The 24,194-nt window shown below is 44.0% G+C and overlaps 1 protein-coding gene across 2 annotated transcripts in view; it reads right to left on the bottom strand.

Moving 5' to 3' along the window:
- Window positions 1–4,673: 4,673 nt before the first annotated feature.
- Window positions 4,674–24,194, bottom strand: part of CUNH1orf116 (chromosome unknown C1orf116 homolog) — a 32,573-nt gene continuing 13,052 nt past the window's right edge. Inside the window, exons 3-5 of one of the 2 annotated variants that reach the window (XM_011384986.2) lie at window positions 11,514–11,699; window positions 8,858–9,035; window positions 4,674–7,601 (exon numbers count right to left, since the gene is read on the bottom strand). In XM_011384986.2, the coding sequence (XP_011383288.2) occupies window positions 5,929–7,601; window positions 8,858–9,035; window positions 11,514–11,699 (2,037 nt within the window). In that variant the 3' untranslated portion in view covers window positions 4,674–5,928. The remainder of the gene's footprint in view (window positions 7,602–8,857; window positions 9,036–11,513; window positions 11,700–24,194) is intronic. The other variant, XM_023525885.1, reaches the window with a different exon arrangement.

The following is a 24,194-nucleotide window of genomic DNA, read 5'->3' as shown; positions in this document are numbered from 1 at the left end:
CACCAGAGGATGTGCGTTCCCAATGGTGGGTGAAGTTCGAGGCACAGGGTGGTCCCTGCTTCTCAAGGTGGAGGTGGGATGGCAGAAGGTGAGGCTAGAGTTGTGCCTGATTTCAAGCCAGTCTAAAGTGATAATGATGCTATGTTTAAACTAACTTCAACGAAAGGATATCCCACACAGCCCACAAGACCTACCTGGGGCCTTGGCTAGGAATGAGGTGAGGGAGTCACTGGGAGAGGCGATTAAACCTCGCCCCATATCCAGGCAACTGAACAGACAGGAAGCAATCCATAAGAAGCCCTGCCAAACGCCTTGGAGAGTGTAGTGGGATCAGTGAGAGTTGGTGTGAGGGGGAGGCATAGATGCCAGGAGTCAGCTTGTGTTATATCCTTCTCCGCACTCTCAAATCTGAAGGTAAGGAGATAGAGAACACTGCTGTCTCCAGAGCTCGTTTCAATGAGCCACTCCTATACATGAGTGAGAGATCTTTTGAAAAGTCTCTTGTGGCAGATGGACAGATCAACAGGGGCCTGAATGTGGGTGGAAGTGAGAAGAATTTCCTGGGTGTGCTCTAACACACCAGGAGGGAAAAAAGAGTGGCATGGAAGGTAGTAGCAGGTTGTGTGTGTTGTGTTAGGTCCCCTGGCAACTCTCACCTCAAAGGAACTCAATCTCCCATGGGAATTAATTAAAGGCTTGGGCTTTGAGTCCAGACTGATAGAAGTGGGGGCAGTGAGGGTAATGTGGGGTGGGTAGATGTGGGCAGACCTCAAAGAAGCACATACAGATGGAGAACACTTGAGGGTTGTGAGGAGGTTGGCTACAGAAAGTTTTGGAAATTGGAGGAGGACTTTTGACTGTATCAGGCTGAAGAACTTAGGTGTAGGCTAAAATTAATCTCAAGGGGTACCCATCTGGCATTGAAATGCATATGTATATGATGATAATATTAATAGATTTCACTTACTCTGCAACGTGCTAAGTGTTTTTTATATGCATTATCTTATTTGATTCTATTCTCGTACAACCGCAACAGGTAAGTATGATTATTGCCTCTACGGAGTTCATTCCTGTTCCACGTTTTATTTTTTAACTGCATTTTTAAACTAAATAACTGTAGGGCAGCACACAACAAAGGAAGTTAAAGGAAAAAAAAAGAAATAAACTGTAAAGGAAACAGGTGCAGGGAGCCTGATAGCCTGATTCTTAAGCCTGTGCTCCTGGTTACTGTGTGTTCTCAATCTCTTCTCCCTTCCCCTCTCTTATCCATCCATTTGTCCACCAACTCATTCATTATCCATCAACCCATCCACCCACCCACACGCCCATCCATCATCCATCCATCCATCATCCATCATCCATCCATCCATCCATCCATTCATCATCCATCCATCCATCCATCCATCCATCCATCCATCCATCCATCCATCCATCATCCATCCATTTACCCATACACCCATTCATCCATTCATCTTTTTGACTAATTTATATCTAGGTATAGATATAATTCCTTTTTAGTAGAGGTTGAATTAGATAACCTAAAAATTTCTTTTCAGTTCTTAGGTTCTGCGAGGTATCTTTTACCTTAGACTGTTTTTTTGTTTGTTTGTTTGTTCTTTTTTTTTGGCAGGGTATTGGTCTTCCTAATTAAGTTGCTTGGTGTTATTGAAACATACATTTCAAAGCTGGCACAAATCTAGGAAACAGGCCAGTCCAAGTCACCCATTTCATGAATGAGATGAAGTGACTCACTGAAGCTCACCTGGTCCAGAGCTTTGCCAGGATACCACCCTCCTTCAGATTATTTTCAATTCTGGATACATGGCAAGTGGTAATTAAGAACAATCTAGATGGACAATGAGCAAGATGGAATGGAATTGGAACATCACTCATTTTTACCTCTCTTGTATGCTAAGTTACTGATGACAATGACAGTGGTGGTGGTGGTGGTGATGGCAGTGACTATAATGACTCTGGTGAAAAATAGGGCACTTATATCAGAAGGTATTCAGAGAGGTCATCTGATTTACCTTCTTGCTTCCTGCTAACTAATGCCTGATTCATTCATGAAAGATGCCTACCTTATTTTGAAAACTGCCCCAGAAAACTTGAAACCTTTTCTAGCCTCATCTCTTCCTGATTTTAGCCAGGGTTCCTTCCTGTTATATACGTTTATTCTTTTCCTCTATTTAAAAAATATCTACTGAATAGCATATAGGTCTTCAAATCACACAACAAAAGAAAATTAAAGGAAGCAAAAAGAAGCAAACTATATGATCATGGTTAGCAAGAGAGTGATGATAAAGCAGAAGCAGAGTTTGGGGAGAGAGAATCTGGAAACAGCGGGTTCAGCCTTCATGTAGACACAAAAGACAATATTCATGCTGCTTCCTTTCTTTTCAAATTCCAAGAATCACAGTGTGGTTGAAGTTGAGTCACCTGGAAGGTATGTAAAAGACTAATTGTTACTTTGGACTTTTATTCACAGCAAGCTCTCTCCCATTTACTCTCAGAGCTGGGTTGAGTGACCTCTTGGCTTCCAACCTTTTCTACATTTGCTCCTTTGGAGAAAGAAGGAATAAGTAAGACCCAGAAGACAATACTATGGAATATCTACACTACATCAAGCACTGAGATGTACGTCATTTATATCACTTGTTCATCCCCACAATCTTGAAAGGATGGTATTATTGCCATAGTGCAGATAAGAACTCTGAGGTTCAGAAAGTTTTAGGGTTCCCTGACTGATTAGTGATAGAGGTTGAATTGAGCACAAATCTATATGCTCCACAGTTACTCACATGAGGAAAAGACCTTGGGAGCATTGATCTGCGTTTCTCTTTAGATTCTGACTGAGATGGACATGATTTCTCCTGTCCATCTTCCAGGTCCCACCTTCTCTAGTCTATGAGCCTATAGCCTCATATTCTGATAGTACGATCCTTTTTTTCTAACATGTATGATCATGGAGTGGTTCATCTCATATACTTATACATATTGTAGACTGAAATCTCCACCTCTAGCTCTAACTCATAACACCAAACAAGGCTTACTTTCCAGTCTTTCACCTGCCTTTCCTTCCATGGAATAAACACCAACCTTTGCACTTAAGCCTACCCCCAGGTTTTAAGGTTGCCTCTGCCAGCCCACACTGCCCGCTGTGAAGGGAGGCACCTAAAACTTGCCTGGGCCCATAGCCTGACCTCTGTGTAGGACAGCATGTAGGCCTGCGCCACCGAGTCACATGCCGAATGCCCAGAGTAGCACTTGAATGGTGACTCAGAGGAGGAGCTGTCAACATCTCAGAGGGCACAGACCCTGCATGACAGGCTGAGGAGAGGCCAGCTCCTGTATTTGGCAGATGGTTTATTCCCAAAGGCAGCAAGACTGCAACAGAGTATAGCAGAGACACAAGGCCAAGCGGAAGTAGAGTTTCGCTTGGGCTTTTAAAATCAAACGACTAGCCTTTACATGTTTCCACCCAAAAACCTTCAAAAAGGGATAGGAACAACCCTGATGCCACTCTCACCTCCCACCCAGTAAGTTCAAGCTAAATGAAGAGCAAGCAGTCCTATCTGGATACAGGAGGAAGACAAAATTCTACAGGTGGGTCTCACTGGGATCCCTTTGCTCTCTTCAAAATGAGGACAACTGGGTTTGGACTTATTATTCTAACCTTGAATCCTAAAGACCATCCTTAGAGAGAAACACGCTCGCTGAAAGATGAGAACACGGGAAGCATGGTGCCTTTAAATAACAAAGGAAGGGAGTCTCTCGAATTGAGAGAATTGGGGAAATGGGCTCTCCACTGGGATGAAGAGGCAGAGTGGGAAGGCAGGCTGTGTGTAACTCTGTTTTGTCAGGAGAGAAATTACCTACATCAAGGAGTGGAGATTTAACAGGAGACACTCCTGCCCAACCTTTGTTGGTCAGCCTGCTGTCAATCCCAGGGCCCCAGATGCCTACCAAGTCTTACTTTACAGCTAGCCTCAATCTTCCCTATTTATCAGGGCAATTAATAAGATAAAGTGATTTTCCCTCAGGTTGTGTCTTGAAATATACAGTTGGTACAGATCAACCAAACACAGCGTGTCCACTCAGTCTTCTGGAAGGGGGGTTTCTCTCTTTTCGGGAGTCTGACATGGCTTGGCTGGTTGTGGGAGTCCCCGTCAGCTGTGACAGACCAGGTCATCGCCCAGGGCCAAGAATAAGGCACCAGGCTTTTGGGTGTGTGTGTGAGAGTGTACACAGAAACTGTCACACCCACACCCCACATACCACAATAGGGTGGAGCAAGCCACTTGTCTTTACCTTAATGGTCTCATGTTCAGAAATACTGAGCTTTTGACGTTGTTGTTGCTGGGTCCTTAAGGACACAGCCCAGAAATGCTCAGCCGACCTAAAGGGGACCTATCCAACAGCCGTTCCCTTATCTTCCCTTCACATCTGGGGTTCCTGGACTCTGACCAGGTCAGAGCCATGAATAACATTTATTTCCTCAGGGGAAGCAGCGGTCATGTCCAGCCACGTCTGATCTCCCAGCTTGCATCCACAAGCCCACACCACCCTCTTTTGGCATTTTCTCAAGTTGCACAACTTGGTCATGGAATTTGGGGTTAACAATGAGTTACCATATTGCTCCTTTCCAAAGATAAAATAAAAAACCACAACACTGAAGATGACATGAAAGCATTTAATCTTTGATAGTTTAGAAAATACTTCGGGATCTTGAAGGGCCTGAGGGTTGAGCCCTGAAAAGTGATTATTGATCCTTGGGGTGCTGCGTGGATATACACAAGTGCTGCTTGAGGGGAGGCAGTGTGTCGCCTGAAATGAGAATCAGGAGCCCAGCTCTGGTTCCAGCTCTGTTACCAAGCAGCAGCGACCATGGATGAGTCACTTCCCTTCCCCAACAAGGTTGGACTAGAGCATCTCTAAGGCCCCCACCCCCATCCCTGATAGTCTGTGAATAACTAGCAAAGAATGTATTGGGATGATTTTCCACAAGCACTGAGGAAGTTAAAAACTATTTGCAATAGTGTAGATGAGGCCTGGAACAGTTCTTACAAAGCCTCTGGGCTCAGGCTCCCATCTCAATGTTGGCCCAGCCCTGGGGTCACTCACGTGCAGACTGAGACAGGGAGCAGGAAGAATAGGAACAACAGAATCAGGGACCACCACAGAGTTTATTATTGGGAAGGGGTGTTGTGGGGTCACTTGTCCTGCTTTCTCAGATCAACAAGACCTCTGCTGCTCTCAGTCGACCAAGAGTTTTTAGTTACGAGAATGTCCTGTCTTTCTTTGGAATGGGGGACAGTGAGAAGGCAGCAGGTGAAGAGATAAAAAAAAATCAACTCCTCTTGACCCCAGGTCCCTGTCCAGAAGGCCGGAATTGAGAGAGGGATCCAGCAAGGTCTGAGCCCGTCTCCACTCATTGCAGGGATTCAGAGAGACTCACATTTCATGTGACGCTGCATTTGCCTAATGTCACTGATAATCCATTGTCTCACCTGACACTCCTCTCCACTCAGGCTGGCTAGGCTGGACGCTACCCAATGTATGAAAATCTCCAACACGAGCAGAATTCTGAGCAATGACTCCATGTGTCATATAAATAGCTTCAGCGATATATACAGCCTATAATACACGCACATACATGCACACACACACACACACACACACACACACACCCCCTCTTGTGTCAAACATCTTCAGGATGATTTGTGCAGGTACTCATTGGTACAACCACCCTAAATATACATATGTTTGCACCTAATCCCTCCTTCCCTTTCACCTCAGAGAGAAGAGAACATCAGAGAGAAGCCTCCCCCCGCCCACCCCTGAGTCGTGAGGTGGCAAAGGCTCCTATGTGGAGCCCCGAGTCTCTTCTTGTAGGACGAGCAGGGGGCTGTGCAGGCCGTGCTGCCTCTACTCCTTCAGCAGCCCCAGCTTCCTCAAAGCCTCCCTTCTGTGTTCATCAGGGATGCCTTTGGGGGAGATCTTGACACTGACACAGGGGGGTCGAGGCAGCTTGTCACGGCTCTGTCCTTGGTAGGACAAGTGCTTGGAGCTCTGCTCCTGCTCCAGGTCAGCCAACTTGCCCACCTGAATACCTGCAAAGTCCTTCCCTGTGCCCAGGGAGGCAGGGCGGGGCCGGGAATTACGCAGAACGTTGGGTGAGATCTTGTTCAAGAAGGAGCCTTTTCCCAGAGAGGTGCTAGTTTGGGGGCTGGGCTCTTTCTCAGCTGAGAGGTAGCTGCTCAGCCCCACACCTGAACGCTCCAGAGTGTTAGACTTAAAGTTCATCTGTCTCAGGCCAGGGATATTGCTCTCCTGGAGAGTTAGCCCTGAGTTTGGCTTTGGCTGACTCAGGGGACTACTTACCCCTGGGGCCTTAGGGATGGAAATTGGCATGGATTTGGCAGCTGGAACCTTCCCTGGAGTGGGTTCCTGGGCGGGAACCAAAACCTTGCCTGGAAAAGGCCCCTGAGCTAGAGCTGGCTCTGGAGCTGGAGCTTTCACTGGAGAAGGTCCCTGGGTTGGAACAGGAGCCGAAGCCTTCTCTGCCACAGGCACAGCTGCTGACACTTGAGTTGGAAATGCAGGCTGAGCTGGAGCCGGGGCGGGAGCCTGAGCGTGAGTCCCCTTGAGTCTGATGGAGCTGGTGGGCTTACTTAGCTGAGGGCTGGGCTCATCTTGGTCCTGGGGTAGCCCCAGCTTCTCTAGTGCTTCTTTGCGTGCTTTCCTCTGCTCCTGCAGTGAAGAGGGGACCAGACCCGAATCTCCAGGGGCAGCCTCAGAGTGGCGTGACAGCCAGTTCTGGGGATTACTGTGGAAACTGCTTCGGCTGCTCTTCAGAACAATATTAGGTGGCAGCTTCCGGGGCTTAGGCGCTGTGAGGGGAGCCAGATGGGCGTTTGGATTCCCACCTGATGGGATGGGAGCATCTGCAGCTCTAGAATTCTGAGAAGACATGGCAGGGGGAGGCCGAGATTGTCCTGGTGCTCCCATTGAGCCTCTCTCACTGGGTTTTTGGGACATGACCTCTGAAGAAGTGTCCTTTCTCTTCTGAGAGCTGAGTAATGTGTGGAGCTGGGGCGTGGGGCTCTGTTCCCCTGGGCCTTCAGGCAGGCCGTCTTCCCCACACTGCTCTGGCTGGGCGTCCCGGAAAGCTTCTGGCGGGGGGATGAGTGCTGTGTCCAAATCAAGTGCTCTGCTCCCCTGGCCCCTCACAGAGGCCGTCTTCCCCACACTGCTCTGGCTGGGTGACTCCGAAAGCCTCTGGTGGGGGGTTGAGTGCTGTGTCCAAAGCAAGGGCTCCCACGGTCCAGCAGGAGCCTGGTTGGCCTCGCTGCTCTGACTGACCTGTCCTTTCTCAGGGTCTGGGATGAAACCCTCAGGTTTTGCTGGGAGGTGGCTGTTAGTCTGGGTTGTGTTTTTCCTGAGGTTCTGGTTCCTGCTGATATGGATATTTCTGGGAAGGCTGTAGGAGCCGGACCTGAGGCCTAGGCCTTGGGGTTCAGGCAGATGGCGTGAACTGGACTGAGTCACTCTCCTTGGCCCCAGGCTTGGCTGAAGAAGGATTTTCTCCTCTGGATGTCCTGTGAGGAGAACAGGCAAAGAAGAGAGGACAGAGGTGAGAACAGAACCCTAGTGCCGAGGGGAAAGCAAATACTTCCCGAACTCTGATCCTTAATTTGCGTGAATGAGTTTTGTTTTTGTTGTTTCTTTGCTCTTAAAGGGGCAGCACTCTTGTCTGGATATCATTTGGACTAATGGATCAATACCAGCAGATTCCCTTCAATCAAGGATTAATTTTTCATGATGGTTGGGGAAAGGGCAGCCCCAGATAGCTCCATGTCCTTGGCTCAGGCTTTTCCTAACCCTCTACAGATGCACCAGGGTTGGGGAGAGATTCAGGACAGTCCCTCCAGCTACCCTGGGGCTCGCAGGTAACTGAGTCCAATGGAAGCACTGAACACCAACAGCATGAACAGGTGATTTGCTCTTGATTTGACCGAGCTTCCGCCTTCTTCCATTTTTACCTTCTGTAACTTCCTGGATGATTCTGTAATAGCCACAGCTGTCCCCATAGCAGACAGTGACACGGGCTCTTTCTTTTCAGCTAGCTAGTCAAATACATCAGGCCCACGGAGCCAGGGAATCAGTCTTAGGTGGCAGTGAAGTCTCACGTTCCCATTCACTGCTCTAGCTCCAAGGAGGGTCTAACACATTGTCAGTAAACATATGCTAAATGAATGAATAAATAATCGCAGCCCTGATACCAGTGGGATTGCCCTCAGGAGTGAAGTGCTCCCCTACCCTGGGACACATGGCTCTGCACTCACAGCCATACTCATGTGCCATCCTGTTCCACTCCTACTGAGCCTCAGTGCCACTGGCTCTCCCCATTCTCTCACAAGGGCCTGGAGGTGCCACCCACTCAAGTTAAGGGAGCCCTTCCCTCTTCTTATCTCCAGCAGCCTCAGCCTCTGGGTCATCCAGATTAGCTCCCCAGACTGACTCAGTCTCTCCAGAGCCAAACACCCACCCCTCCCTCACCTCTGTGGTTGTATCTATTTAGAATTTCTCCACGAGAGGATGGGAGGTGATCAAACCCCTTTCCCTTCCAGACCTCTGATACTTCATAGAAAGACACAGGAAGCTGGCTTGTCAGCAGTCCCTCCCCGCCTTCAGGGACAAGGCTTTATTCTAGCCAGAGAGTGGAGAGGAGCGTGGCCATTCCTTCTTCTGCCTGTGACCCTCAGAGCAAAAGGCAAACAAGGTGGAAAGTAGCCAGAAGGAGGTGCAGATTTTCTGGGTTTCACTAGGTGCTACCCCTGACAGTCCCTCTTACCCTGGGGAGCAGGCTGGGTTATGGGCAGTTCTCGGGGACTTTGGGGAGTTGCGGCTTTCTCAGACTCGTCAGTGGACAGTCCGCTGTCAGCCTCAGTGTCCAGCGAGCCAATGGTCTCCTCCAGGAAGAGCAGACACTCCTTCTCTTCGGCGGACAGGAAGTCGTAGCTGCTGTCACTCTGCAGTGAGGAGAGGGAGAGCGCACTGTGAGAGGGAGCTCCGCAGAAACTGGCGGAGCCTGAGAACCACCCTGTGTTGGGGAAGGAATGCTGAAGAGCTGGAACCTGTCCACAATGCCACTCCGCAAACCTGCTGGAGTTGCTTCCTGAAACTGCAGGACACCAGGGAGGGCAGAGACTGCCAGGCTGCTGTCCTACTAGCATCCGGCTCTGGTAGCTGGGCAGGCAAATGGCAAGTGGCCTCTCTTTTGCTTAGTCCTGGGTGAAATGCTTAGGAGCACAGATCAGATAGGTCCCAGGTTTTAATTCCAATTTCTCTGTGTGACCTATGTCAGATATTTGTGTGTGACTCTGATTTAGCTCTAAATTATATGGGCAACATAATGATTTGATCTTCAGCTTGAATGGTATTGTTTTTAATGTTTCAAAGTACTTCTGTATACTTGATCTAGCATGTCAAGGACAGTATGAGGACAAATAAGAAACACAGCCAACTACTGGCTGCCAGGCCAGTGGAAACAGTGGCATGATTAGCCATAGATAAATTAACTAAATAACTTATACTTGACTTTGAAATGCATTTCGTATAAAATTTTTTCCCTTGTGTATTTACTTTCTTAATGGTATTTGGCTCTCGCTAACATTCAAATAAGTGTGTGCTTCTTAAGCAAATATTAACTTAAGTGGGGAAGGTGAAGAAACTGGATAGGTATGGGGGAAGAAGAAAGCAATCTAGTATTAAATGTTACGTAGATATTAAATAAATAATGTTCATTGTGAGAAAGCTTGTAGGACTAGCTGGAAGAAAACTCTGGTCATTCAGGATGGTTACCATCTGTGTTCCACAGGCCGGGAAGATCCATGGCGTTCCATGGATCTTCCTCCAAACAAGAAGGTTGAGGGGAAAACCGAAAGGGTACGTGGAATATGGAATATAAGGGTACATGGTACATGGAATATAAGTAACTCGGCTTGAGTCACTTCCTCACATCTCCCCTCCTCTTCCTAATATTTGAGACACTTTAGAGTTGTACATTCTTCAGATCCACTCAGATGACCAGGAAAGATTTAGAGATAGCCCTAAAAATATCCTGGGGGGAGGGGAGATGGTTGTCGGAATAACCCTTCCAGTTCCAGTGGCTCCTTAAACAGCCGTCTGTCAGTTGACTGAGCATTTCAAGCGAGGCCCTAGATACGGCCCTTAGAAGCCCTGAAGCCGACTCTGACTCCGGGGATTCTCTGAACAAAGACCTTGCTGCCCGCTTCTGCCTAAAGTAGCCTTGCCAAAGGCAAGCCAGCTTTGAATTTTTCCTTTGTGGGTGATTCACTTTGAAAACCTTTAATCCTGGTCACATTCTGTGTCTAATGGTATGTAACTATTCATCTTGGCCTGAGTCTAAAGAAACAAAATGATGTCTCTGTGGCCCCATCACCTAGGGTCAAAGAGAAGTTATATACAGATTGCTTGCACTTTGGATTTTGTGTGTGTGTGTGTGTGTGTGTGTGTGTGTGTGTGTGTGTGTGTGTGCGCGTGCTGCTTTTTCTACTCCCTTTTTACATATCGGAACGCATTGACTCTAATTCAGCAGAGACCTTTCTAATCCTTAATATTTCAAATTCCTCTTGTAGGATATGAAGCCATAAAGTATAAGTTCTCAGGCATTATTAACTTTGTGACGACTACGGACAAGAAAAGAAGGCTTACATTTGGACACAGGGCAGATTTACGCTTTCACACCAGCCTTTCAAGACTTAAGATTTAAATTCATGCCCCCCCAAAATTACAGTTTATTACATGCCAATCACATATAGTTAAATACAGTGGCTTTGGAAAATACACAATCTCTGCTCATAGGTCATTTTTTTCCTACACAGAGATATGTGCTAAGTGCTTTGTATGCATCTTATTTACTCTCCCCACCCCGCCCCAAGAACTCTATGAATTCAGTGTTATTATCCCCACTTTAAAACTGAGGAGACTGAAGTTTAGAGAAATTAAGTAATTTGCCCAAGGTCATATAGCTTATAAGTAGCAAACTCAGATCGGTTTGGTTCCAGAACCCAAGCTGCCAGTTACCCTATTGTCTTTGATCTTTGTAAAGACTGAAGTAGTGCTGCTCACTGCAGAGACCTTCGGGAACCTATGTGCTACAAGGGTCTACGTTCCAGTTTCCATCATGACCTCAGATCTCCAGCCAGCATGCTCTCTCACCTCAACTCAGACCCCCAACCTAATGAAAACTAGAAAAAAGTCTCATTTCTCCTGCTGCTTTCTGGGGTTGTCTCACCCCATTCTCCATAGAATGATGGGTGACTCAGAGGTAGAAAGCATCATTTGGTATGATTCACTCCCTGACAAGGAAGATGAAAGAGAAGGAGCAGTGAGCAAGGACGGTGGTGGGCAGGGAGGGGCGGGGCAGGGCAGGGCCGGGAAGGTGTGCAGACAGCGGGCCAGGTTGCAGGACAGAGAGTACGTACAGATCCAGAGCGCGTGGAGGTGGTGCTCATCATGCTGTCACAGCTGCTGACGCGGGTCACAGGTTCCGAGCCCGGCCCAGCTGGCCACAGCTCCCTCTCGGGCATTGCCAGAAGCAAGGTGCAGAGACGGTGAAAGGGGCTCCCAGAGGGGAAGCGAAGGGAAGCGAAGAATGTCCCAAGCTGGGCCTGAAAAGAGAAGAATCAAAGCCACGTGTGAGCCGAGACTGGGCTCTGGCAAGGCTCTGCCTGGAGCAGCATGGCGGTGGGGTCACCAAGCAAGCAGAGAGCTGGAAGGGGCCATGGACAGCCGTTACCCAAACCCAAACTGCCAGTAAGCTGGCTCACATACATGCAGAAGGATGGACTTAGGTGGTGGAAAAGCAGTCTAGTCAGAAAGGAAATTCCATCACTTCCTTTAGTCACCTTTTTCTCTGAACTATGGTGCTTAACCTATATTTTATTACTATAACGATAAATGTTATAGGGGTTAATAGCTTGGATTCTGGAGGTAGTTGTATCTGGGTTCAAATCACAGTTTAGCCATTCACAGATATGTGACTTGAGGCAAATTACTCTTTGAGTTTTTCCTCATTAAATAGGGTAAATGTAAGGATTAAATGAGAACAATTAGCACAGTTTAACTGGTAGTAAATACTCAAACACTTAATGAATGACTGCCACGGCTCTTATAATAAGAAAAAGACAAAATTGCTCTAGGATCAAGAGTTTAGAAAAGGAGGGATCAGGTTAAATGGGAGACTAGAGGCTCGAGAGAAGAAGCAGGGCCCTTAATAGTACCTACTTCATAGGGTCGTTTGGAAGGTATAACAAAACACTCCATGTACAACACTGTGCAGTGAGTGCATGGCCCAGTAATTACTAGCTGCTGTCATAGTCAACATCGCCAACATCACCACAACAGCCACCATCACAGCCGCCATTATCTCCCTAGGCTGGGAGACCTGTGCATGGCACCTCCAGTGGTTGACACAAACCCAGTTTCCATCTCATGCATCACACCTTCTATTGTTGCACTTATTCCCAATGAGGTTCCCTAACCTGTGTCAAATGAACAAGAGAGATGCCCTATGTAGTGTTCTCCCAACTCCAATTCCTAGGAAAAAAGTTCCAAGTTCATTGAGCCAATAGTAATAGCAAAGGAAGGCAGTGCCATCTTCCTTCTGAAAAACTCAGGGATTTTCATATCACCGTTTGTGGGAAACACTTCAGAAGATTTGGAAAGGCCAGTGTGACTCTCATACATGAAAATAAAATTCTAAAAGAATTAAGATTAAAAGACAGACCAAATAGAGAGTTGGAAGAGAGGTAGAATATAGACTATGGAATATAGAATATAGAATATAAAATATTGCCCATGACATCATACTATGTTTTCTACCACCTTTACTACCCTCCCAATGCTAGGTAAAATATCCTACAATAATATGTTCTATTTGAGATCTTGGGACTTGGGGTATGGATTCCAGGGCAGGTTGTACTTTTGCCAAAAATTGCTTCTAGTGCCAAAGTCAGGTTTAGGCTGTGCTGTGTGAGTCAGCCTGCCAGCTCTGTAGAGCTGCAAAGCACCAGGCCTCACAGAGCTCCTCTTCTGCTTGAGGCAGGTAGGGAGGGGCAGGACAATGGGGAATGAAGAAGGAAGATCCCTAATGATACATATAGTTTGTGAGGGTCCAGAACCTCTCAGGAGATAGAGAGGGAACCAGAAGGGACAGAGATGCCAAAGAAACCTAGTGATAAATCATTGGATAAGATAGCAATTAATGTTCCTTCATGAGGTTAGTTCCCCAATATCCAGAACCCCACAGAAACAGAAACATACGAAGTCATGTGAGTTAAGTTCAATCATCTCATCTGTCCATTTCATTGATGACTGTCTAGGTTCAGAGAGTACTAACTCATTCCTAACATTCTGTGGGCTGGAAGCCATTACAGCAAAGCGGATCCATCTCTCCTAAGCGTAGGCACACAGAAGGCACTCAAAAAATGCTGGATGAATAAACTTATCATCTATTCTAGTGTCTACTGAGTTAAGCTATTGGAAGGCCTCTTTGGGGGCTTCTACCCTACTAGTGTAAGCTCTTTCTTAAATATTTTATTTCTCAGAGACTATATGGCTCAGTGGACTTTGGGCAATGGTTTCAGTTAAACTAACATTTATAAGCATGTAATAGGCATGGGGTGTGCAAAACTTCATAAGACAAAGACATCATTTCCAAGAAGTCAGTGTAGATCCAAGGGTCTAGTTTTTGGCTCCAGCTATCTTAGCTGCAAAATTGGGGCAGTAAATATTAAAAGTGACTCACTATAGTTAATACAATATTCTCTGTGAATGAGTGAGAGGATGCTTCCCCTCCCTTTCAGAGAAAATTACTATCCATGTTCTTCTAATACTTCAGACTTTATAGTGGTTTGCTAGCCCATCCTCCTACCACACTCTCATTTCAGAACCAAGGATGGCCTGAAGCAGCTGGAAGAGACAGAAACAATATGGATAGCGCTGCTTCAAAAAACATAGCATGGTATAGCTTACAAAGTGTTTTCAGGTATGCTACTTAGATCTTCAAAATAACCTGATAACTTAGGCAGGATGTGACATTTTCTTCATTTGATAGCTAAGAAAGCTGGAGCTTTTTCTACTTCCCTTCCTTAATGGAAGTAAGGAATTACCTATAACTGCACAGATAGGGCAGCCCATGGATCCCAGCCCTCTTGAGGGCATCGCAGACTGTCCAGATGCAAGAGAGCAGCACATAAAGAGGGGTCATTGGCTGCCCTTGACTAAATACTAAAAGCCCTACAGTAACCCTTCTCCTTCTAACTCACACCTTAAACCCTGTACATTATCTGATTTAGCTTGATGTTTCCAGGCCAGGTTTTGCCTCAACAACAGATATTTCCAGAGTAAGGAGATGACACCAAATGCCATTAAAGATCACGTCATCATCAAGCACTACATAACCACTGCAGAGATGAATCTGAACCTAAAACCAAAGCTGAATGAGCCCTAAAGTGCTTGTACTTTGTCTCCACACCTCATTTTCTGAACCAAGGAGTTTGAACCAAGGTCTTCTCTTCTTCCGCCACTTCCACCCTCCCTCCCCACTTCTACCCTCCCTCCCCGGTTTGGCCTGATCTGGATGCTGTGTTTCCCTCTACCAACTTTACAACCTTGAAACTTGGGGGATATTTCAGGGCAACCATCGAAACCTGAGATATTTCAAACTGATAAGAAGCCTGAGAAACAAGCAAAACACTTAGGTGAGAGTCTGGTATCTTTTAACTCTTGACCTTTTGGGGGGACTTTAAGGGAGGAGGAAATGGGTTAAGAAATGCACAAGGCCTACAGTCAAGGCCACCCATGCAAAGGCAAAGGCACATTAAATATTAACAACTCCACTAAAACCAGCCAAGCCTTGGAGGAGAGTAAATAAATAGCACGTGGAGTTCCAGCATCTGCAGAGCATGGGGTGGGGAGAAGGCTTCAGCTCCACTCCAGTTTGGTTTCTCTATACCTTCTAAGTAGACGCCTCCCATGAGCCCACCTCTGCATCCTCCAAGAGCTCAGCCTTCCTCCGCAGTAGACAAGGAGGTTTCTTATTTCTCTTAGACAGGTGTCTCTGCTTTTTGCTGAGTACATTTATGCTGCTTAGGCTGGAGAATATCCTAAGAAAAATGCCAGAAAGACTAAAAGTTGCACTGTGGATCCTTCTCCATGACCGCATGGGCAAGTTTCTGTGCCTGTTAAGGCAATGTTGTAATCTCCCTTTTCACCAGTGGCTTTGAAGGAAGGGTAGGTAGAAATACCCTCTGGACAAAAGGGCTTTCTTTGACACTGCAGGTTATCATTATTGCTGACAAGGTCACCATCTGTGGCAGCCCTCAGTCAATCAGTTTGGTGGGCTGGTTCTGTGGCGTGGGCTAAGCTAAAGCTTAAAAGGTCTAGTCGCAGGACTGGAAACCCAGTATATTCAGCTGGGAGCCTGGCACTGAGGTCTTTGCACTTCCCTTTCTACAGCATTAGGAGGAAAAGAGGTAAAGTTTAGGACCAGAGTGTTAGCGCCCCACCAAAGTAGACAATGGAGAGCTGAGTTGCTATTCTGACTTGACTTCTACATCCAGCTTCCTCGTGTAGATAAACCTGCCACACGTACTGCAAACTGGGACACCTGAAGGATGAAATAAAAACAAAAAAAAAAAAACCACTACATCGTTCTGGTTCTCTCTGTGGACGTGGCCACAGTACTTTGGCCTGAGCCCCACTTGGAACTCCTACCAGAGTCAACGTGCTACTCTGAAATACTAATGTGGGTGAGGCCCCGGCACAGCCAAGGAGCTGTCTGTTTGCCAGTCTCTATGTCTATTAACAGGTAACGTTGGAAAATTAATTGAGTCGAACCCAAACAAACCAGACCCTGCAAGTAGATTATGCATGAGTTTTCCAGAGACGAACTGGTTGCTTAAGCTGGAGTTGTCCCAGTGTAACCAAACCTCACCTAACAGCCTAGCAGAGCTCACACCTTACACACCTGTCCACAGACAGCTCCATTATCACACTGCCATTATTGAACACACACACATTGCACCTTTTATTTAAATAAAAATAGACGGTAAGTTCAGAAAGCCACGAGAGAATTTCCTGTTAGAAATGCAGCGGGAAACCACTCTTCCCTCCCGGGCGATCCCCCGTTTTGACTTCCTCTGCTACAACTATTCTCTTTCAAAGTCACAACTCAATTTCAATTGCTCAGAGATGGATTTCCAAAACAAACCTATCTTCTTGTTTCTGTACGATACGCTTATCTAACTCAAATAGGCAGATGAAAAAAACATGCATTCTAGCCCTGGTCTCCACGAAAACACTTCGCTCTAACCTACTCTGATCCCTGACTGGTCTCCGAGGGTTGAGAAACAGAGAGGAAAGCACCCTAGCTTGGGTACAGGGCTCCCCATAATCCCATAGCTCTGACTTTCTGCGAAGCCCCCACCCGACCTCCACCCCTCCCCCATCCCCACCCCTTGCTACAGCAATAGTTGATTAGCAATTCACTCACCTTTACTGGTTGGGGGCTGAAGAGAGGAAAGGAAATACCCTTGTGTTTCGAAGGGCAGAGACGAGACAGTGACTGCTTCCCCTGCCTCCTGCTGCTTTCTTCTTTTGACCTCTTCCTGACTTACCTGGACAGGTAAATGCTTCATCTGTGCTGCCTCACTCCACCCTGCCACTGATTCTCAGCCAATCCCAGCCTTCCCTCCCTACTTCTCATTCCAGCTGTTTCTCCTGGGACGGGTGTGGGAGGGAACGCGGCTGGGCGGTGCTGCTCTCATTTAGCCAATCATCTCTTGCCATCCCTGCCCCCATTTAGAGCCACTAAAGAGCCCTTGGAAAAAAAAGGAGCGCTGGAAAGAGGCGGCACGGGTTTGGGTTGAGACTGCAAGAGGAGAGTTGGCAGGGAGGGAGTACGCCAAAAGATATTTTTAAATCTTCACATCAAGAAACACAGTCCACTAGACAGTAGTATGCTTTTCTCTGTGTCTGTCTGAAACTTGGTTTTCTATCTACAGTTACCTCCTTCCACTTTGAGCTACGGATTTCTCTGAATTCTCCAAGTTAAAATCCTCTATGGCCAGTTTTGCCATCGGCTTTTCTAGTCTTTCAGAATCACTTTGTTCAAGTCTTTCCCTGGCAGCTCACAATGCTAGCAGGTTCACTCAGGACCTCTGAAGACGTCTAAGACTAGAGAGGCCAGAGCTGACACACTCTTACCCCACAGTTTGCGAATAACCGTTTTGCCTTCACTTATTTCTGGGGTAAAAGAAACCATTTTCTCCCGAGAGGTTCCTGATGGGAAAGTGACTGGACAGCATCGAAGGAAGGAACATGCTCTCTGTCATTTAGATCTCTGATCTCTTTTAGCTGTTCATGGAAGGTAGCGATAAATATTAGTAAATAAAATAAAATAAGCTACCAACCAGTTAAGCAACCCCTGTCTCCTTCCATGGAAGATTTTTGGCACTGTGGTTAAAACAACCTGAAGAAAGTAGGGAAGAATTCAATGCTTTCAAGAAGAAATCTCCCTCCAGGTAGAAAGGCTAATTTCATCAGATATGACTTTGGCCTGAAAGCTGATTTTTCCTGGATACAGGTTATCCTTGATACCAAAAGGACAGGAAGAAAATTAAAAGCAATGCACATAGTAATTGCCAACATTTATTAAGCTCTTTTTGTGTACTAGGTATCTGTGATGTGCTAAACATTTTCATCTAACATTTCATTCGATCTTCATTTCAACTTCAAAAGTTAGGCACCATTAACATCCAAATTTTATAGGGAGGTTAAATAACTTGCCCAAGGTCACAAAGCTAGGAGGTGGCAGAGCAGAGATTATCATTTAGGCACTATGGCCTTTAGCTTGCCATGCATCAGTATGAGGCCAGCCAGCCTCCATTTAGGAGAAAATCCTAAGTAGGAAACATGAAATACACAAATAACTTGCAGGTCTAATTCTAACAGTTAGCTTTATCCTTTCTTGTCTTATTTCTGTATTGCAGTTATTCATATCTTTTCTAACAAGATGATTCATGGCTTTCATCTTTTCTCTCTCTGTGATTGTAGTTGGTTAGGAAATAAGAAGTGCAATGGTCCTGGGGCCAAGGTAGAGAAGAGGTGGGTAAGGACTGCTGAGGAGGAAGGAAGTTTGAAGAAGCCTGGGAAACCCGGTACCCTATCAGCAGCATATGGACAGCAGAAATGACTGAGCATTTAAGGGTGAGGGCCTCTCTTCCTGATGTGTCATTCAAACATGTATGATGTCATAATACTAACAAAACAGGTAAGGCATCTCCAAATCAGGAGTTCAATGCAACAAGAGTTACACCCATGGACGGAGTCATTGAAGTTGATCCAGCTTCATAGGTGTGTGATTTGAACATTGGCTAAAAAAGGGAATTGACTTAGGAGCATTAACCTCAAAGATAGCAGGCATAGTCTTGTTTGTGAACAGACACAGTTTTTTAGTTTGTAATAAAACTGTGATAATTAGGAAGGGCCCCTGTCTTACCACGTAGAAGTAGGGACATAGACGAAATAATCTTTCTATTCCTCTCTTTCCTTTTACACACCTCTTTTTGAAAAATATTTCAGGTACCCTGATATCACAAACACCACTGTACCTAACATCCAGTTCAAGAAATAGAATATTAGCATTATAGTTGAACTTACTTACAAACTTCACCCTTCCCTCCCAGCCTGCCATCTCAAAACACACATAGATCCCAGCTGAAATAAGTCACTATCATGAATTTGGTGTTTTTTTATTCTCCATGTTTTACCGTGGACTCTTTCTTGCTTTTGCTTTGATTTGCTTTGCTTTTGCTTGAGAAAATACCAAGTCTCTAAGGTTCCAAGAGAATTGGGAAGGAGGCCTAGACTAGGGGAAGGAGAAGACTTCCAAAGTCAGAAATACCTGAAAGACTAAAGCTCCTTGGTTGACATAGGTCATCGTATGAGGAGGTGTGTCATTGTTCTTTGTGTTTGAATTCATGTTTGATGACCTGACTCTATGAAATCTACAGCCCAGGTCACTTGACTCATCTGTGTCCTCACTCCTTCTCCATCTTTGCATAATGTTGTGATGCAGTCATCTCCTTGATTGTCAGAGACCAGTTTACTATTTCCTTTCTCAGTACAACCTCCCATTGAGGCATCTCACTTCTCTTACCTAAGCACACTTCTACACACACACACACACACACACACACACGAAACTTCAAAACAAATATACCGCAGATTGTTATTGGCCAATCTTTCCTTTTGGGATCTCTTATAAAGTTGAACTCTCTGTAAAATAGTTGTAGACCTCCATTCTAACCATTTATGATACTTTTTCGTTCACATTAGAGTCACATCCTATTAATGTCTTTCTTCTCCCTTTCCTTGTTAAAGAAAAAGAAAAAATGAAGTTACTTCGAACATATATTATCACCATCCCTAAGAAACACTGGGTACCCACCATGTTCATGGTAGTTGGCACACTACAGTATGTTGGGTATATATCTGAGTGTATTTCTAATACACAAGAGGGAAGGATATATATATATTTTTATTTCTCAAGTAGAAAGAGCTTGCTTTAAAGAGAAAACAGCTAGGGAAGGATTCAGATGAAGATGCTTATAACCTGACTGTAAGCCATGGAGTTGATAAGCCAGGGTAAGATATGAACTAGATCACCAAGTTCTCACCAAAGTGATATTAGTGTTAAGCCTAAAATAATTAGATGGGAACTAAAGGGTGTAGTTAAGTGGATTTGGATGCAGGAGTTCTGAAATTACTTAGTCATTAAGTAGTTCCTGGGAGCAGATTTTTCTTTCTTTTATGAGAGCGGTGGTAGGCCCACCTACCATGGAAATTTGGAGGATTAAGCAGTTCTTTTCCTTTCAGTGTTAATGAAAGTTTGAGGGCTGAGGTCATCTACCAGCATCAGAGAGTTTTATAAGAAACACCAAATCTTAACATGTTCAAAATTGAACACATCTTGCACCTACCCTCAGACCTGTCCTCTCTCCTCTATCCCCATGCTAGCTAATTACATTACCTACTCTCACCCAGACTCAATACTTCACAGCAGTCCTCCCATATCTCCTGTAAGATATCTCTGATATTGCTTTCTAGCTCTTCATCCTCCCTGCTCTGGTTCAGGACTTCACTATTTGTAAGATCATGGGCCTTTAAAGATAGAAGAGACTCCAGAAAATCCTTGTTTCACATCTTGCATTTTATGGATGCACAATTGAGTTGTCATTTCTCTGAAAATACTTTCATGCATTTCATAGCATTCGAGATGAAATTCTAAGTCTCTATATGACATAAAAATACCTTCATGAGCTGGCCCTACATGCATTTTCCACCACATATGCATCCATACTCTTTACAACAGTCACATTCATTCTTTCGAAGCTGCCATGCTTTCACGCTTCTGGGCCTTGCACATGCTGTGCCCTTTGCTGAGTCCCATTCGCATCTTGTCCTCCTAGTTTAGTCTTATCCTTCCTTCAAGGTTCAGCTCAAGTACCACCTTCTTTTGGAATAGAATGTTAGGTACTGCTTCACTGTCATCTCTTAACACAACGTATGTCTAAATTTAACCCACGAGGATGTAACTGTCCTCTGTCTCCCTGTAAAATTTTAATTCATGAAGGGTATCGAATTTTTCTATTATAGTAGTTATATGTTAATTACAAGACCTGATGAATTTTTTGGCAACTGAAGTCTTTTATTTTAGGAAAATTGCTCTAAAAATTCATTTTTTAGATCATGGTAGTTGATAATCCATCTACTGCTACAATCTTGCTTCTTATTTTTTTCCCTAAATCTTGTCTTTTGATATACTATTAAAGTCTACATTGCTCTTAGAAGTAATAGGCATTGGCTCATTAGGGTTGTTTTCAGAAGTTTTTGACATTTTGATGTCATGAATATTTCTATGAATCTGAGATACTATGAAGGCCCCCAGCTGATTGTGCTTTACATTGCAATGATTTAAACATATCGGGCAATCAGCTGACTGATTTGCTTTTTCTTTCTTAAAATGCCTCTAACATTCTTTATGTTCTTTACTTATTGTTATGGATATGTAAAATTATTTATTAAATATTAGGTTCAATAGTATTTACAAAGAACTGTACTTATAGCAAATATTCAATACTGGAAAATTTAGGGAACATTATTGGGTAATATTTGGATCTCCTACCAAGCTCCTAACAGCTCTACACAGAATCATTTGTTGAAATTACAAATTTAGGAATTTATTTTGTTTCTCAAACTTGTTATTTCTTGAAATACTTCATAGAATTTGAATTAAATATACTATACTTTATTAATATTAATTTTATTTATCATTCACAATAGACAGGGCCATGGAATGACACGTATAATATGGCAACAGTTATAAACAAGAGTTTGACTAGACTGTAAGGACTTTTCTCCTACCTGCTAGTATCCAGGTTCCCAGAAATGTCAGCTTTAACCTTCTACTCTACATATCAGCATTTCCTACTCTTGCTTTGGATTTGTTATCATTTGACTCCTGCAAATCACAAACATTTCTTGTTTGTGACACAACAAGCAGATTGGCACCACTATAAATTCATGAGTAACAACCTCCATTGCCTGGCAATTATCGCATTTGGATTTCCCCTTTTTCCAAGACCACGCTTTCTTCTTATTCTCTAATTTTCTGCCCCTTTTTTGCTCCCTTCATTTTTAGATGATGACTTGGACACACAATGTGAAAAATTCAGTAAGAAAACAGCAGCCAAGAGGCAGGAAACCTGTCTTCTCATCACCAAATTTACAAATCTACCTTCTTTTGCAATCATTTTCTTCTCTCTTAGTGCAACAAAGGAAACATACTTCCTGTAAAACCCCATCTTCCATGCGTGCTCCAGATCTCATCTCATGAATTCTATCTCTGAAATCCTCTCTTGTACATAATCATTTGACCTTTCTACTAAAATAATTCTCATCAGTATTCAGATATGCGAGAGTGTACTGTGTGGTTTGATTCCCTATTTTTCTATTTAAATAAATGCCATTGAGAGTTGAACTCTGAAATATGTGTTTACTATTCCTTTTCTATATATCTTTTTTTGTCCTTCTACCCTCATCCATTATGTAAATATCCTCTCAATACATCAATAATCTATTAATTTCATCTCGAAGAAACATTTTCCAGAGCATTCTGATCTGCTTCCATTTGGATAGGTTGTTCTCTAGCCTGTTCCATGACTGGCATTTTGATATTTGTCTTCGTTGTCCTACTGGGAAAAATCGTTCTTTTTTTGGATCCCCTAGATCTCATATCTTTCTCTCTCTTGACTTAGCTCTCATATTTTGACAAAACACATTCTCCAGTAGTTTCCTGAGAAAGAGCACATAAGCTCTTAGATGTCTGAAAATATCTTTGTTCTATCTACACATGATTGATAGTTTGGCTGAGTATAGAATTTTAAGTTGCTGCTGTCTTTCACCTTTCTGTGTACAGTTGAAAAACTCAAAGCATTTATGATTCTAAATTTAAGGCTTTCTCTTTGTTTTTAGTATTCTGAAATTTTCATGATGACGTGTTTTGGAGTAGATCTATATACTATGCTGGGTATTCAGTAATTCCTTCCAATCTAAAAACCTATGACCTTCAGTTCTGGGATATTTTCTTGAACTATTTCTTTGATAAATTCTTACCCTTCATTTTCTCTGTTCTTTCTTTTTGGAACTTCTATTATTTAGATGGTGGACATCCCAGACCACTAGTTCTTTCTTTGCTTTGCTACTTGGAGATTTCTTAAAACTTACCTACAACTTTCTGTTGAAGTTTTAATTTCCAATAATTATTGTTTGGTCTCTGAATTTTTATCACTTTCTTCTTTAATTTCATTGATATGAAATCTTCTCTTATTACTTTAAGAATACTGTATATATGTAAATGTAATGTTAGTGTTTTTCTGCCTCCATAGTCTTTTTTCTCCAAGTCACTTTTTTTTCCTTTTTGTTTTGATTTTGTGTTTCTCATATAAGAACATCTTCAGATGTCTGAGGAGCTGTGGCTATCCACTCAAATTTAAGAATCTGTCAACAAAAAACTGACGAAGTTTTATGGCATGGAAGGGGCTGGTTGACGGTGGATTTCACTGTAAAATGATCTCATTGCCCCATTTGGTAGGAAAATCTTTGATGTCAATATCTTTAGTCTTTTTTGTTGGCCTGCTTGGAATCCTCAGAGACAATTCTTCAGAGAAGATTATTTCAAAATTCTGCCTGCAGGGCATAATTCTGGCAGCTAGCATTCCCAGCACTTAGTATGAGAAGGTTGTCCATCTCAACAGCAATATATAAAAAATAACCCCACACTTCATTTCCTTAGTTTTAGTATAGGCAGCCTTTGTTTTACCCTCTCCTGAGAGGGAATGTAGCATGCTCTTAGTTGCTCAGAGTGGCAGATATCTGAGAGTCTGTTTCTTAACCTGACTCTCCACCCATCCTCCTGATTTTTTCCAGAAGTATTAATACCATCAATTCTTAAATTGAGGGGAGGTTCCATGGAAAAAAATAGGGTTGCTGGCTTAGGACTCAGCTTTTCCAAATCTGCTAGGTTGCTTACCATTCATCTAACTGCTGGGTAGCTTCCAAAATTTTGTTGCTATTATTTACTTCACCATCTCTTTGTCCTTGAGAGTTCATGCTTTTTAAAATTCCATTATTATCATTTTATTGTAGTTTTGGGAGAATGGAGATCAATGAATATGTTCAACCCGCTGTCTTTAACCAGATACCCAAATTTACTACAACCCACATCCATCTGGCTTCTTTTTCCACTACTGCTCTGAAATAGTTTAAATTCATCCATGAGCTCCAGGTTGCCAAATTCTACAGACTCAATCCTCCTTTATTTTTTTATAACATCCAATAGAGTTGGCCTCATTCTATTTCTTAAACAACTATTTTCTCTCAAATTACATAACTTGAAAATTTTATCCATCTCTGACATCTTCTGAACTCTATTATCTTTGGTGTTTCTTTCTTCTTTAACTTGCAAATGCTGGCTCTTTTTCTTTTACCTGACTTCTAAATTTTGGGAGTTCCCTGGGGTTTGGGGATGAGCCTCCCTC

This window comes from Pteropus vampyrus, unplaced genomic scaffold (genome assembly GCF_000151845.1).
Source record: "Pteropus vampyrus isolate Shadow unplaced genomic scaffold, Pvam_2.0 Scaffold640, whole genome shotgun sequence".
NCBI classification, from domain to species: Eukaryota; Metazoa; Chordata; class Mammalia; order Chiroptera; family Pteropodidae; genus Pteropus; species Pteropus vampyrus.
This window is presented reverse-complemented; position numbering and strand designations above follow the sequence as displayed.